General features: G+C 33.4%; 1 protein-coding gene across 1 annotated transcript; it reads right to left on the reverse strand.

Annotated features, from left to right (window-relative positions):
* Positions 1-844: 844 nt before the first annotated feature.
* LOC124358660 (neuropeptide F receptor-like) lies at positions 845-15633 on the reverse strand. Its single transcript, XM_046810964.1, has 6 exons — positions 15452-15633; positions 12767-13016; positions 11181-11261; positions 9629-9729; positions 5965-6217; positions 845-2712 (listed from the first exon to the last, which is right to left on the reverse strand). Exons 1-6 carry the CDS (start codon positions 15539-15541, stop codon positions 2360-2362), a joined length of 1128 nt encoding a protein of 375 aa, XP_046666920.1. The 5' UTR covers positions 15542-15633; the 3' UTR covers positions 845-2359.
* Positions 15634-16018: the final 385 nt, after the last annotated feature.

The following is a 16018-nucleotide window of genomic DNA, read 5'->3' on the forward strand; positions in this document are numbered from 1 at the left end:
CAGGTGTACTCAAGTTTTTTGATATGCAGCTTGTTTTTTTTTTTTTTTAATTTTCTGTCTTGGACATTTCACTGACATTTTTGTGCTCTAATATTTTTTTTATGTTTATAGAAACCTAACGAAGATGAGATAATATAATCGTAGAAGTATAGTGTTCTGATCTCATAACATATAGCGAAGGTAAATACCCGAAATCATGTTATATTTTTGAATATTCAATATCGTAAATAATTAATGTTAAATATAAATTGTAATCACAACAATTATTATGTACAACCAATGTGGATCAACCATATTTGAAGGCAAATGAACATCTATGTATGGCATGTGTGCGTAGGACAACTTAACGTATGATTATGTTTGATTTTTTACTGATCGTTATGTAATAGACAGTAGAATTCTTGCCATCATAGCATTGTGTTGTAGCATTGTGATAGTTATAGAGAAGAATGCACATGGTCCCACGCAAAAATAGTCTCACAACAAGGTACATAATAACTGAAGGGTTCAAGTGAGTTACTGGTAGGACATTCATTTGAATACAAGAACTCCAAATTATCTCTGACATCAGTGGATGTTACTGTGGCAAAAACCATAATATATTCCATTACACTTTGCCATTTGAGAGTGCTTGGGACATAGAGCAGGTGCTAATGGGTCTCTTCGGATGTTATCGGCTTTCATCCGGTGTCTTCCAGTCTCTTAGTCGGTGGGAATATGCTTAAGCATCCGTGAGACTATTGCTTATATTTTAAAATGTTATGGTAGTTAAATTAAACACATTTAAGTTATCACATCAAAAACTCTTTATTAAAAAACCACATAGTTACAAAAGACACAACAATATACGGTCTCCAGAAATAGTTCCATGAATATATAATAACAATCAAAGCTTGTTACTGCTATTGGGTAATGAATCACTCCATCGAACCAATTTTTACAACTGCATTATATATCTGTCCTTTCTTTAAAGTATAGTCACGGTAATATTTTGACTATGAGCATATCGTTAAACATACCTTCAAGTTTCTTCTACTCAAAACCATTTATAATCAATAAAACATTATGTTAGATTATTATTTAAAGACATTTCATTTGGCTTTTTATGCGTATTTTAAAAATAAAAATTTTATAAGAGTATAAATATATAAAAAAAATTGGAAACGTGATGACAACAAATGAATACAAAATAATTTTGACATCGCAAAGTACAACCTTTTATGTCAAGGTATTTTACTTGAAACTTCTTACAGGTGTTAATTAAAACACACACACACACACACACACACACACACACACACATCAGTAAACTCTTAAAATTAACAATTAAGAAGATTTCTTCATATGAAAATATACAAGAAGCAGATTTCATTGGATAGTAATTAAAATGTAATTTTTAAACTTTTAATTTTGTTCCGTGTAATTTTTCAGGGATCTTCCACTAAGACTATAGAGACGTAAATTTGTTAATTTCTGATATGAATTAAATAATAAAAAGATTTAGTTGTATATATTTTGATAATCTTACTATGCACTCATGCAACTAACTTTGCATTCTTTGTTTTCAATTGAATATATTGTATAATGGTATAATATATATTATGAAAATTTTGCTAAACAAGGGTATAAGATAAGGTATAATAATGCTAGTGGATGTATAATGTTTGTAATAGTATTAATAGGCAGATTGATCCTATCTCTTCAATAGTTGAGATTAAGGTACCTTGTGAATCGCAACACATAACAAGTTCTGAGAGCAAACGACTAACAACTTAGATTTAAAAGCTCAATAAAAACAAGACTTAACATGTCGTGTTGTATGATGTAGTTCTGCCAGTAAACATTGAGAGGGGATAGTGTATGTGACGGTTTTGTTCTTAGTTGGCCATGGTTACAACTCATGACACTATAGGAGTAAGGTATGTATCTCTCAATGTTGTCAATACTCAGGCTATATCCTTAATCATGATCTTGGCGTATAGGGTGAGCGTGGATCACGTTAAGTAACAGTCAAGCTGTCATTCAATAGAAACCCTATATATCAGTAAGAAAAGTGTTGGAAGGGGCAGGCAGTCCATAGCCGTTGTGGAATGACGCTCGCCTGGCGGCAGTTTGTGTGGAGGGCGGTGCGAGTCGTAGCCTCTTCCACAACGGACCGCCACCCGCTTAATAGACTGTAACTGCCATTGAGTAAAAATCCTAAAACTCAGTAACGACAGTGTTGGAGAGAGCAGGTAGTCTACCTCCGTTGTGCGACATTCTCCTAGCGATAATGCTTGTGTAGGTCGTTGCGAGTCGTAGCCTCTTCCACCACAGGACGCTCCACTTGAGAGACAGTAGCTTCAGTTCAGTATAAAGCCTAAACCTCAGTAAGGACAGTGTTGGAGGGAGGAGGCTGTTTATCTCCGTTGTGGACAAGCAGAGTAACGCTCTCCTTGCGGCAGTTTGTGTGGAGGGCGGTGCGAGTCGTAGCCTCTTCCACCACAGGGCGCCGCCGCTTGAAGGGTAGTAGCTGCATCAGTTCCTGGCGGATGTTGGAGTTCATCCAGCCGTACATGACGGGGTTGGAGACCGCGGAGGACATGGCGATCACGTGACACACTGCCAAGGTCAAGTACAGTGACTGGGAGCTGTCAGGTGGAGCCACTACCTCAGAGACGAGCGAGAAAATGCCCAGAGGAAGCCAGCTGATTGCAAACAGTATAGCCACCACTGAAATATTATACATATGGTTATAAATTTACAGTTTATATATAACACAATTTTACTTCTAAACTTGTTTTATTATTTATTGTTGTCGTAAGCATCGAATCAGTAGTGCAGCTTGAGCCGTAACTAACATTCAACATATTTTGATACGTATTAATATATATATTATATAATTTTATATATATATATATATATATATATATATATATATATATATACTTTGATTGTGATGTCAAATAATTATTACACTCAGAAATAAGACTTGCAAAACATTTATTGGCTTAATTAATTTTGATTATTAGCACTTGAATACTTTTTCACCTGTGTAATATTTAAATCTACGATATCTTATGTAGTTTGGGCTTAGTCTATATTGAAAAAGCTACATTTATATCTGGTTAAATTATTGAAAAAACTAGACACATAAGATATCACTATACAGATAAACTATATAACTGCATAGTTACAAAACCAATCATGCAATATACTTGGTTAAAAAATTACTAGCGAACATTCCATTTAACGTTATTTTAAACTGTCTGCCTGCGAAAAACAAACAATATTGATTTATTTTAAGAACATGAAGATGAGAAAACCCTATATTGCACTTAGTCGTAAAAATGGCTTTAGCGCCACTTTCGGAGTGACAAAACATTCAGGATTGCATTTTTCTTAGGGGCCACCTTCTGCTAATTCCTTGGGGAAGCATACTGGTCACACTATCATGTCACCTTGGAAGATCTATTCCAACATCTTTCATTCAAAGAGGGCAGGAGAATCCAAACTTCTTCCTGTTAAGGATGTACAAACCTTTAACAATAAAGTAGCCCAACTCACTCCAACAGTTATAAAGTAGCCTGAGTAAAAAAAGAAACCAATATTACTGCTTCATCACAAACCACCAATTAGTCTAATGCTGCTATCTTAGTGTAAGTTCTTTAAAGCTTCACTTATTATTTCTATTAACAATTAGGGTAGTGAATACTCCTACCAGAAGTTTGATAGTGCCATTATTTTGACATTTCCGCTTAGGATGTGCACTCCAGGGCATCTAAAGGGTTGCCTTGATTTAAGTGAAACATTATTTTTTTTGTACGCAGTATAGTTTCTACTGCCTGGTATAAACAAAACAGAAGTGAACCCTCCTGGGGAGGCCGTATTGGTTACTGATTGATCAGATTGATCGGTAATTAGTAGAGGTTTAACCAATCAAGATAAAGCTTCTCCTTCTTCACATCCTGGTGATGTGATATACTAGACCTAAAATACTCTTTTTTCTTATACAATAATATTAATATATATATTTAATTTAATGTATACAAAATTGCTATATAATTATTTAATTACTATTATACTTTAACTAATCAAAGCATGGAATTTAATACAATATAAAAATAGTTTTATTACATTTTGTATGCTCTTATATAGTTTCAAATAATTTCATAATTACCGTAGAAGGAGGAATAATTAAATAATCACATTAAAGGTTGTCTGTAGTTATAGGGATTATTCAGGGTGACAATTAATCATAGGAAAACTTGGTAATTTTTAAAAGACAAAAGTTATTACAAACCAAATTTGGCATAGAAAGTCTTTAATGACAGCCTATGTTGAATTTTAAATAATTTAGAAAGTCTAGTGGAACTGATAAAAATACCAAAAACAGACTTCAAAAGGTTAATCCAGCGAGAATAAATTGCAGTTTAAAATTTATGTGTTTAGTAAACCTCATATAAGAAATAACTAATAACATTCCTGATAGAAGTTAACAGGTTCTAGGAATACATTTGATCGAAGTAATTTCAAATTAGGTGTTCAAAATGTCCCTCTCTGGTCTTCTGAAAATGTGCTAACCTGTTATACAAGCTGGATACTGTAATTCAGTGTATCCTCATGGACTAGCTTAGCTTCCTGTGTTATCCTACGTCTGAGTCCGATCAGATCTGTAGGATGAGTTTGATACACTTTTTCTTTGAGGTTATCCCATAACAAGTACAACACTTCAACAGTTTCAGATAAAGTTTTGACAATTTATTTCTAACATATCACTTGAAATTAGTATGCAACAGTTTTACACTTGATGACTGAATAAACACTTATTATTGTTTTATTAATACAACACTGATACCTCAGAAAGTTTATTAAAATGAGTACGTATTATATAATAAACCTGACGATTAAAAGATGTTTTGCCAAATTTGTGAGGACTAAGGTTTTTTATGTATTATTTTCACTTCAGAGTAAATTCCATGCATGTATGAAAATCTCATATACACTAGTAATACTCTATTACCATTCCATTGCCAAAATTTGATATTTGCAGTAATATCATATATGAGGTTAAATATTCATTTATGTTTAAAATTGATATAAAAGGAAACATAATGTAATGAATTATGAATGAAAAATGAACGAATGGTCAGGAACTGTAGACCTTTATTTATTCAAGAACCGATTCTTACTGTAATAAATCTGTATGTATACACATGTTTAGTTTATGTAAAGACAAAGTTAAATGATTATGTTCTCAGAAGTTATGTGCACTCTTACAATACAAGGAACAGGAATTTAATAGATACAAATTACTATAGGTTAAATAAAACCCAAAAGAATTTTGAATATATCTCCATTACTTTGTTTATTAAACTTGACCGCAAGGCAAATACAGTAGAGCTGAAACAGTTTAAACGTGTTGTTTTCAACTGGCTGGTAATAAATCCTTTCTATTCAATCAATGAGTACCTGAACTGTAATAATGTAGACTGTAAGTTTTAAATAGGCCTAATTAATAATGGTTTTTAATCTAAATTTTACCTTGTTATTTATTTTATAAAGTTTTATAATTATTGTTAATTATTTATTTGTTTTTTTACTCCCTAATAACTCAACATCAGCTATTTTTATTGTTATGTTTTAAGCATCCTTGTTATTTGTTATTTACTATAAATTTTTTTGTGGCTCTTGTGAAATATGTTTCGTTTCTGAATGTTAATAATATGTTCTGACTTTATAATGCATCATGTTGATGTTGTTGGTGGCTCAGTAGGAAATCTCTGTTTGTTTTTTTTCTTATCTCATTATAATTTCATATGTTTATTATTGACAATGTCCATTGCTCACAAGGCTTAAATACAATAAATATAGTCTATTCTATATTCTGTTAGTTCTGATATATTTAGTTTTCTGTTCTATACTATTGAAATTTAAGTAGAAGAATAGATTGATGTACTAAGAAAATTACATTTTTTGACATACCAGAGAGGAGCATAGTAGTGCGCTTGTTCCTGGCTAACTCTCGCTGGGCTCTCCGAGAGTCCCGTTGTGTTTTAGCGTGCGCGTGCAGGTGTGACGAGATACTAGCGTGCACGCCTCCCACAACCAGCGCGGGGATCACTGCTTGGACCAGCAAGATGGCAGCAGAGTACATCACCTTCAAGTGCTGAGAAGGCCAGCTCTCTATACAAATCTCGTAGAGAACAAGTTCTTGAAACTTGAAAGGCTCTACAACCTGCAATAATTATGATATCCAAAAATGTATGTTATTCAGACGACTGTCTGGACCAGTAACATGGTGGCAGAGTATCATTTTCAGCTACAGAGAAGGCGAGCTGTATATAAAAATTAGTACTGTTATTACTGCCACATAATACATCAACTTCTTTTGTTATGTAAACCCTACTTTCTGTTAAGAATTCATATACCCCACTATTTTTAATTCTAAATCATAAAAAATCATTTACAGATTTCCGACATAAAACGCAATGTAGGTGTAATATGAATTTATCAGTTAATAAAACCATATTATCAAGAGTTTATAGAGCACCATGGTCCTTGGGATTTCCATATCCATTTAATTTAATTAAGTAAATAATTTTGATTTGGTTCAAAGATGCATAATTTTCTTAGCAGAAAGCTAAATCTATATCATTTTCTCAACACTTCTTTAATTCTTCTCCAAACATTGAAATCGACGATAAAAATTTGAAAACTATTGCATATAATCAGAATTTTAGGTATAAGTGTACTTTCTATAACTGTTTTTAAAATATTTACAATTATTTAAGTGATATTCTTGAATAATACATTTCTGAAATAGGTAAGGTGGTGAATTAAGTTTTTTTTAGTTTGAAAAGATATAAAGTCTTTCATTTTTATAATTAAATAATAATAATATTTAAAACCGAAATACAGTACTTCAGTTCGTTTATAAAACTTTAATATGAACTATAATATCCCATATAAAAGAGAACACTCAGCCGTCGCACCTCTGTTAAGTCCGTGGTCCAAATTTGCAAATGAGAACTGCTGGAAATCTTATATTGCTTGTTTTCTTTCTTTATTTATTTATTTAATAATATAGTTTATTTTATAATGAAAGCATTTAACTTTACTGCTCATAATAAATTTCATAATTGCTTATTTTGTAATATACATCACTACAAAAATAATTGTATATGCAGTAGCAACATCCGTAAGCCAGGTATGCCTGTTTATTTATTCTCTTTGTTTAGGTATTGAGGGAAACTGTTAATAGTTCCAAAGCTTTCTAGAATACAAATTAACTCAACAGAATTACCGTGTAAACCTCTTTTGTGGAAATTAACATAATTTAATCTTCAATACACAACAAATAAATTACTTTGCAGTATAGTTAAACTTACTTCTAGAGTTCAGTTATTTACGCTCAAAATATGTGGTTTTGGTCAAATTACGTGGTCAGGTTTGTCCAACAGTGGATCACTTTGACCTAAGATTTATGTTATGTTATGTACGTGTTTTACCGTATGTTATTTAAATCCCGCAGCACTCTATCACCAATTCAATTTGAAACTCATCCGACATTATAACTACAGCTTTAACTTTTAGTGTAATGAAAGCAAACAGAACCGTTATCCATTAGCATTACTGACTCTCTATACTCTACGAGGCGGGGGTCAGTTAGTCGTAGCATCGTGTGTACCATCATCCATACCAACCGACGTCACCTCATACCTCAATTAATAAGTCACTTTATGTACAGTAAAATGTTATGCCAATAACATATTTAACTATCTTCATTCCAAACATATTTGAAGTTCAGTACTACGTGATAGTTTTTAATACTATACAATGTTGATATGAGGAGGTACAAATGTGTGGTAATAAGAACCAAACTGATTTAATCGGAATATTAAAAAAACTAAATTTTGAAGTTGAATAGAACCAATTATGACCTAGTCTACAATATACATAATATTAACATAAGTGTGTTAAGTGTTAATATATTATTAAGTTCTGCACCTAAACTGCATCTTCGGATTTAAGAAAGCCAATTAAGTAACAACCTTCTTTAAATATATGTGCAAGTACCTTAACATTCGTTACTGATTTATGGTATTATATTATTAAATCATGAAACTATTACTTTATATTACACCAAACTATGAGATCTTAATGTTCTCCAAGAAATTAAACCATATTGCCCAGTCGCGCACGTTAATACATATCAAACTACGTCCTGTTTATAACCCCTCAGCATAAATATACATAAATGTAGGCAAAGACATATTTAAACAAACTTAGAAAATGTAAATTTTTACCCCTTTCTTAAAGAGTTCCGCGAGAGAGAACATTTGAGCACTGCTAGATTGAACCTAATATTTACAACAGTAAGAGCCACACAGTAAATTAGGCAAACCGTCCATTCCATAAGTGGAAATTTAGGTTAAAAAAGTTCAATTTTGTAGTCACCTGCGTTTTTACAAATAATTTATTTCCACTTCACCTAAATATTCCCTGTTGTTTATCTAAGTATTGCTTACAATGCAGAGATATAAGAAATGTTAACACCGAATCAATTAGCCACTGACAAAGGAAGTGTAATAAGTATTTGGTGACGGTAATAATTCTACAAAACGATTTAAAACAATAATTTATAGGTTAAACCAGAAGTAAGCAGAAAAATACTGTAGAAGAGGTCAAGAAAAAGCATTGAGCTTGTTGAATAATATGGTAGAGTATTGAAGAAGAGTTTTATCAGTGATTGTATAAATAAAGAGAAAACATAGAGGTAAAAAATTAATTTGATGAGGTCCTGGACAACGGTAGGATGTAAAAGAGACAATCACACCTAAATCATCGAGATTGAATCTATATATTTAATATTATATACTAAAAACAGTTGGAGAGGGGTTAAAACTATATTAGGTAACTATATTGAAAGGTTGAAAACTATTCTCAATACAAGACGCTACGCTGTTATCAATTGTGTGATAATACGTTTAATTAAACAGAGGTATGTATTAAGAATGTTAGCGCGTATCCCATTGTTCATTGCTCCTACCCTTTTAGTTGTATTATTAGAATGTTATTTTTAATTCCATAAATATAAAAAAAAGTAATAACACTTTTTATTAATTGAAATTATATTTTTATTTTAGCGTGGACAAATTTGGATATTTTATTTAACATGAATAACTGATTTATTGAATCTCAGGGTGCTTGTAATTCCAGGATTCCTCACTAATCTAAGATATAGCCAAGCCTTTATGAGGTTATGTTAATTTTATTTCTGTCCCCAATACTACGCCATTAGATGTAATCTAAGATTATCACGCTTCTATTCTCTCTAAGTATTTCTATTGCTAAGAACTGAAGTTAAAGTAGAAAGTTTTACTTCACTCCTGTATCTACTAAAATACAGATCGTCCTGACAATATTACTTACTTCGGTATAGAGATAGACAGATAATATCTGTGGCCAATTCACTATATACAAAAAAGAACACTTATTTTGTTGTATATGTTTATTAAGGTCTGGTGTGTATTCTAGAATTCGTAGTTGTTTTAAACATTAGACAAATGCATTTGTAAATAGAGTTTCAGGTTAAAAATTGTCATAATGTTAAAATGAACATAGAGCTACAAATTGAATACCATACCTGGTAGAAAAATATTGGTAGAGTCGCTATGAGGGACAACAGCCAGACACACACTATGGAACATACCACTCTTGTACGGCTGGTGCCATCATGGGCGTGTACTATAGTGAAGTAACGGTCCAGAGCTATTACTGTAATGGTACCCAACGGACACCAGGATGTTGGTCCCTATACACAAATATAGACCTATATTACACTAAAGAAAACAAACATACATCATAGAGCACACCACTCTAGTATGGCTGCTACGATCGTAGGCGTGTACTATAGTGAAGTAACGGTCCAGAGCTATTACTGTAATCGTGCCAACGGACACCAGGATGTTGGTCCCTATACACAAATATAGACCTATATTACATTAAAGAAAACAAGCAGACATCATAGATCACACCACTCTAGTATGGCTGCTACGATCGTAGGCGTGTACTATAGTGAAGTAAACGGTCCAGAGCTATTACTGTAATCGTGCCAACGGACACCAGGATGTTGGTCCCTATACACAAATATAGACCTATATTACATTAAAGAAAACAAACAGACATCATAGAGCACACCACTCTAGTATGGCTGCTACGATCGTAGGCGTTTACTATAGTGAAGTAACGGTCCAGAGCTATTACTGTAATCGTGCCAACGGACACCAGGATGTTGGTCCCTATACACAAATATAGACCTATATTACATTAAAGAAAACAAACAGACATTCATAGAGCACACCACTCTAGTATGGCTGCTACGATCGTAGGCGTGTACTATAGTGAAGTAACGGTCCAGAGCTATTACTGTAATCGTGCCAACGGACACCAGGATGTTGGTCCCTATACACAAATATAGACCTATATTTACATTAAAGAAAACAAACATACATTCATAGAGCACACCACTCTAGTATGGCTTGCTGCGATCGTAGGCGTGTACTATAGTGAAGTAACGGTCCAGAGCTATTACTGTAATCGTGCCAACGGACACCAGGATGTTGGTCCCTATACACAAATATAGACCTATATTACACTAAAGAAAACAAACATACATCATAGAGCACACCACTCTAGTATGGCTGCTACGATCGTAGGCGTGTACTATAGTGAAGTAACGGTCCAGAGCTATTACTGTAATCGTGCCAACGGACACCAAGGATGTTGGTCCCTATACACAAATATAGACCTATATTACATTAAAGAAAACAAACAGACATCATAGAGCACACCACTCTAGTATGGCTGCTACGATCGTAGGCGTGTACTATAGTGAAGTAACGGTCCAGAGCTATTACTGTAATCGTGCCAACGGACACCAGGATGTTGGTCCCTATACACAAATATAGGACCTATATTACATTAAAGAAAACAAACAGACATCATAGAGCACACCACTCTAGTATGGCTGCTACGATCGTAGGCGTGTACTATAGTGAAGTAACGGTCCAGAGCTATTACTGTAATCGTGCCAACGGACACCAGGATGTTGGTCCCTATACACAAATATAGACCTATATTACATTAAAGAAAACAAACAGACATTATAGAGCACACCACTCTAGTATGGCTGCTACGATCGTAGGCGTGTACTATAGTGAAGTAACGGTCCAGAGCTATTACTGTAATCGTGCCAACGGACACCAGGATGTTGGTCCCTATACACAAATATAGACCTATATTACACTAAAGAAAACAAACAGACATTATAGAGCACACCACTCTAGTATGGCTGCTGCGTTGTAGACGTGTACTATAGTGAAGTAACGGTCCGGAGCTATTACTGTAATCGTGCCAACGCATACTAGGATGTTGGACCCTATACACAAATATAGACCTATATTACACTAAAGAAAACAAACAGACATTATGGAGCACACCACTCTAGTATGACTGCTGCGATCGTAGGCGTATACTATAGTGAAGTAACGGTCTGGAGCTATTACTATAATCGTGCCCACGGACACCAGGATGTTGGTTCCTAAACACAAACACAAGGCATATTATTTTTTAATTTCAATAACATGTTCTATCAGTTATTTCGTTGGAATCATTATTACCCTATATAATTATCATTAATAAAGAATATTAACTAAATGTTCATACGAATATGGAGTGACATACACCAACTTTAAATTCAATGTGGCCCATATATAAATAAATCTTTGTGCAAAAATATATGTGTATAGTTCAGTTCTTTCGCCAGATGTGCTGAGAGAAATTAAATGTTTTCAGATCCTGGAGTGGTAGTCTTTGCAACCGTTAAACTAAAAAACGGCAAATAGGTAGTCCTTTAGCAGGAAAAAATTATTACCTTCTAGGATTTCGGGTTTAAACTGCTTTCAAGAATTGTTAACAGATGTTAACCTGAGCGAATCACTTTATATACAACAGCCAGACACGTACAATAAAGCAAATCACATTAGTATAGCTTTCATTGAACAGTACTATAGTCCACTAAAGAGTAAGTCAAAATACCCGGTCGTTTCGTGCAATAACCATAGCAAATATATGTAACAGTTTTTTTCCATTCTCTTTACTCCTAGTTTGTCAAAGAACTCGTGAAAATTATTTTCATATTTAAAAATCCTACATGGTAACTGAAAATATACTTAGAGAATAGATATGATTTTGAAGTTTTTAAAATATAAACTTTCTGTTGTTTTGAGAATCATTTTAACGTTCGCATTGCACTATACATTTGGTGATAGTAAAAGTATATACCTTAATCCATATTTACAGAATGAGCCAAAACATTTTAAAATAAGTTTACAGTTTTTCTCTGAGCTAATTACTGAGGCATTATCTTAGGAAATATATGCTATGTGGAATATGTTTTTGGTTTTGCAATATGAAACATACTAAATCTTCAAGAATATCAAAAAGCCTAAATCTAGTAATTTATATTTATTCGCTAAACATGAACGATATCCTTAAGACAAAAAAGTATTTCTAACGTGAAAATCTCTAATTTTACTAATCTTCAACGTCAAAAATTAATCAAAATTTTAGTGAACAATATTTCATAATTTCCATTCATAATAATTATTTTTATTGTTATTATAATAATGAGCTTTGTGACAAAAAATAGTGCATCGTATTGAGAAATATTTTTGCAACAAGTAACCTATGTTTGTTTTACTACTTAATATTCGATTTTTACCTTGCAAGACGGGAACTAGCTTGCACAAGAGTTCACCCATGGACCACTCGCGGCGGATGATCTTGAGAAGAGTGAAAGGCATACAAATCACACACAAGGTCATGTCTGAGAGGGTGAGGTTCACGATGAACAGATTACGAGCTGTGTGCATTTGAGGTCTCCGGGCAACCACGAAGCTCACCACCAGGTTAGCGAACAAGCCCAGCATTATAAGGAGAGAGTAGACGACTATCAACACATGCTCGGTAACCTAAGGAAATCACAGTAATAAGTGTTAAAATGTGAATGATCGTCAATAGAGTAAAAGGAATATTGTTGACACACAAAGGTAGTGACTAAGAGACTGAGGATCACTATGAACAGATTCATGGTGGGTTTTTCCTCAGTAAGAGCGTCCTAAAAAGTGAGTTTAAAAACATTTAGATTTAGTTTTTAAAGGTTATTTAGGGTTAATACAGTAAATCTGTTATGTAAAACCTCTCCATTAAACGTTTTGAATTTTTTTGTATTTATATAGAAATTAATCTAATGATGCACAAAAGTTATTATATTTACAAAATGTGAGAATAAAATTAAAAAAATGTGCATTTTTCATTAACATTCTAAGGTGCAGGTTAGGTACACGGTACAGCAACACACAAGTCTCCCCATAAATCTTTGATGGTGTAAAAGGCTCGAAAACAGTTGGACAAACAAAGCGGAACGGCGCAAACCTGGCACATCGTGTGCCGACGCCGCTTCTCGCCGACGCTGGTCAATATGCACACGTGGTATGCTCTCTTCGGCTTGTCTGTCTTATCTGTAGCAGGGATGGTAGCGGGAAAATGCCGAACAGTAATTTTCAGTGGAGCATCTTAGCCAAAATTAGTCTGAGAGTCTTTCTCGCCCCATATTGCGTATTCAGTCATTACGCGGTCCTTTTTTATTTACTCACGATAAACATATGAAGACGTTTACAATCAAAGCAAACGGTAACGTAAAAGTTAGTTTACAACCTCTATTCACTATGCAAAGAAAAATAGAATCAGCTGATTATACTTGGAACACTTGATTGAATACCACCATACGGCATGAATACCTTCAACTGGGTCTGAAATGAATAAATAAAAGAACTACCGCGATCTATTGGGAACGACTAAAACTCCCTTAAAATGTGTTTTTTTTTTTTTTATTCTGTTAGATCGTGAGAGATTATTCATCACGAAACATTATTTTGAATGTTTAGCGTCATGCCGCATCCCGCACGGCTATCGGTATTACTGCAGGTGGCACGTACGGATTACTAGTCAAATGGTTACGGGCTAAGTGCATCCGAGGTCTCCGCGCAACCACGAATTTCACCACCAAGTTAGCGAACAGGCTCAAAACTATATGGAGAGAGTAGACAGCTATCAACACATGTTTTTTAACCTAGGGATAAAACAGTAATAAATGTTACAAGGCAAATTATCGTGAATAAATTGAAAGAAATGCAGATAGCAAACAAGATAGTGAATAAGATACTGATGATCACGATGAACAGATTACGGGTTGTGTGAATCTGAGGTGTCCGGGCAACCACGTAGCTCGCTACAAGTGAAGCAATGTGATTTGCACTGTATAAATATAAACTAAACTGAGTTTTTAATTTTTATAGTCTATATAACCACTGAAATAGTTAATGGTGGCGTCTAACTTTGAGAAAGAATAATGTTCATGTTTGTACGTAAACAAAAATTTCTCTTAAACATAAACTTTAATTTAAAGTTTCCTAATCGTACTTGTTGGATTATTTAAAATTATTACTTTTTGTCTTATGTAATTCAAGCTGCCTTTACTGTTACTCAATGACAGAACAGCATATGTGCAAAGGTAAATAGCGATATTGAGGATGGGCGACAACAAAGCAGACCATTATCACAATTCCGATCCGTGGTAATAAAGGGTTATAAGCGGCCTTGTGTACAAGACAATATTGAATGTTCGGAAAGCCAGGGTAAATTTTCTGGCCACCGGATGTGTATCCTGTTCTTTATTGTGTCTATAAACAAGTTTATTATGTTGTCATGTTTCGATTATTATTTTCCTACCACTTATTGCTGTATCAATACCAATATGTTTGGAGTTTGTTTTGTAAAATTTATATTTTTTTATATAATTTTTGCTACTAAAACCATTAGGACTTTACTTTCTTTACGTGTAATTATTACGTATGTTATTATGTGTAATTATTTACGTTAGCGAATTATAGAGAAGTAATGTAAGGACTACATTACAGCCATCTTTTACGTATAGTATTTAAATTTACACCAGTTTTTTGAGGACGAATAGGTTGTTATCAGAAAGTATATGAACGTATTTTCATAATTCAGCTTGTATGAAACAAAAGCATTCCTTGGAATGAACAGATAAACTCGGAGTATTCATTTAAACATTATATAGAAAACATTTTAGATAAAAAATAACTAAAAGTATGGAAGTTTAGACCGTAACGCATATTTTAGACAGTATGCGAACATACAATACCACTTGCACGCTAAACAAATTCCTAGAGGCCAACGTAAACAAAAATGTGTAAAATTATTTGTGGTTTTTATGAAAATGCAAGAAAATCTTTTGTTTTGAACTAATATGCGAATTTAAAATATCAGCATAGTCATTAGGTTTAACCAAAAATATTACAGTAAACATTTAAATATCCATTACCTTGTCAACGTTTGTGTTTCTCCCTCTATGTTCCACCAGAATTTTGTATGCCTCGTCCAGGCTGAAGTTGAAGGTCCCATTAATCTCCATTGTTAAAAAATACGCTGCATACGATTTAGTGTAGAGAAAACTGAGTCATGGGACCCAGTGTTTGCGAGTGATGTTCATTTACTGAAATTTGTGTCATTTCTCAAACTCAGCCAGCGATCTGAAAACATTTCACTATAACGTAATATAAATTGTACATCTTACACTAGCAGTACATATAATTGACGTGTTTCATTACGAGCTTGAAACGTTATTTTCATTTTTTTCCATAAAATGATTCCTCAAATTATTACTGTTAATAATTTGTAAAAGAATTGTTCCTTTTTAACTTTCAGTTTTTAAATTCTTAGTCTTCAACGTAAATCGTTCTTAAAAAATAAATTATTCCAATTAGATTCCAAACAGGTATGTTTCTAAAATATTCAAATTAAGGTTAAGGGCCAATATTCCTTCGTGACTTATTAGTTACGTATGCATTTAAAATAATTCACAGTGCATAGAAACATTATAAATGGTGTA

This window comes from Homalodisca vitripennis, chromosome 3 (assembly GCF_021130785.1).
Source record: "Homalodisca vitripennis isolate AUS2020 chromosome 3, UT_GWSS_2.1, whole genome shotgun sequence".
Classification (NCBI taxonomy): Eukaryota; Metazoa; Arthropoda; class Insecta; order Hemiptera; family Cicadellidae; genus Homalodisca; species Homalodisca vitripennis.

Excerpts from the sequence above, each read along its gene's own strand:
- LOC124358660 (XM_046810964.1), bottom strand. The coding sequence starts at position 15,541 with ATGGAGATTAATGGGACCTTCAACTTCAGCCTGGACGAGGCATACAAA. Across the intron at positions 11,262-12,766 it reads GCTAGTTCCCGTCTTGCAAG|GGACCAACATCCTGGTGTCC; the intron begins GTAAAAATCGAA and ends ATTTGTGTATAG. Across the intron at positions 9,730-11,180 it reads TATAGTACACGCCTACGATC|TACACGCCCATGATGGCACC; the intron begins GTAGCAGCCATA and ends ACTTCACTATAG.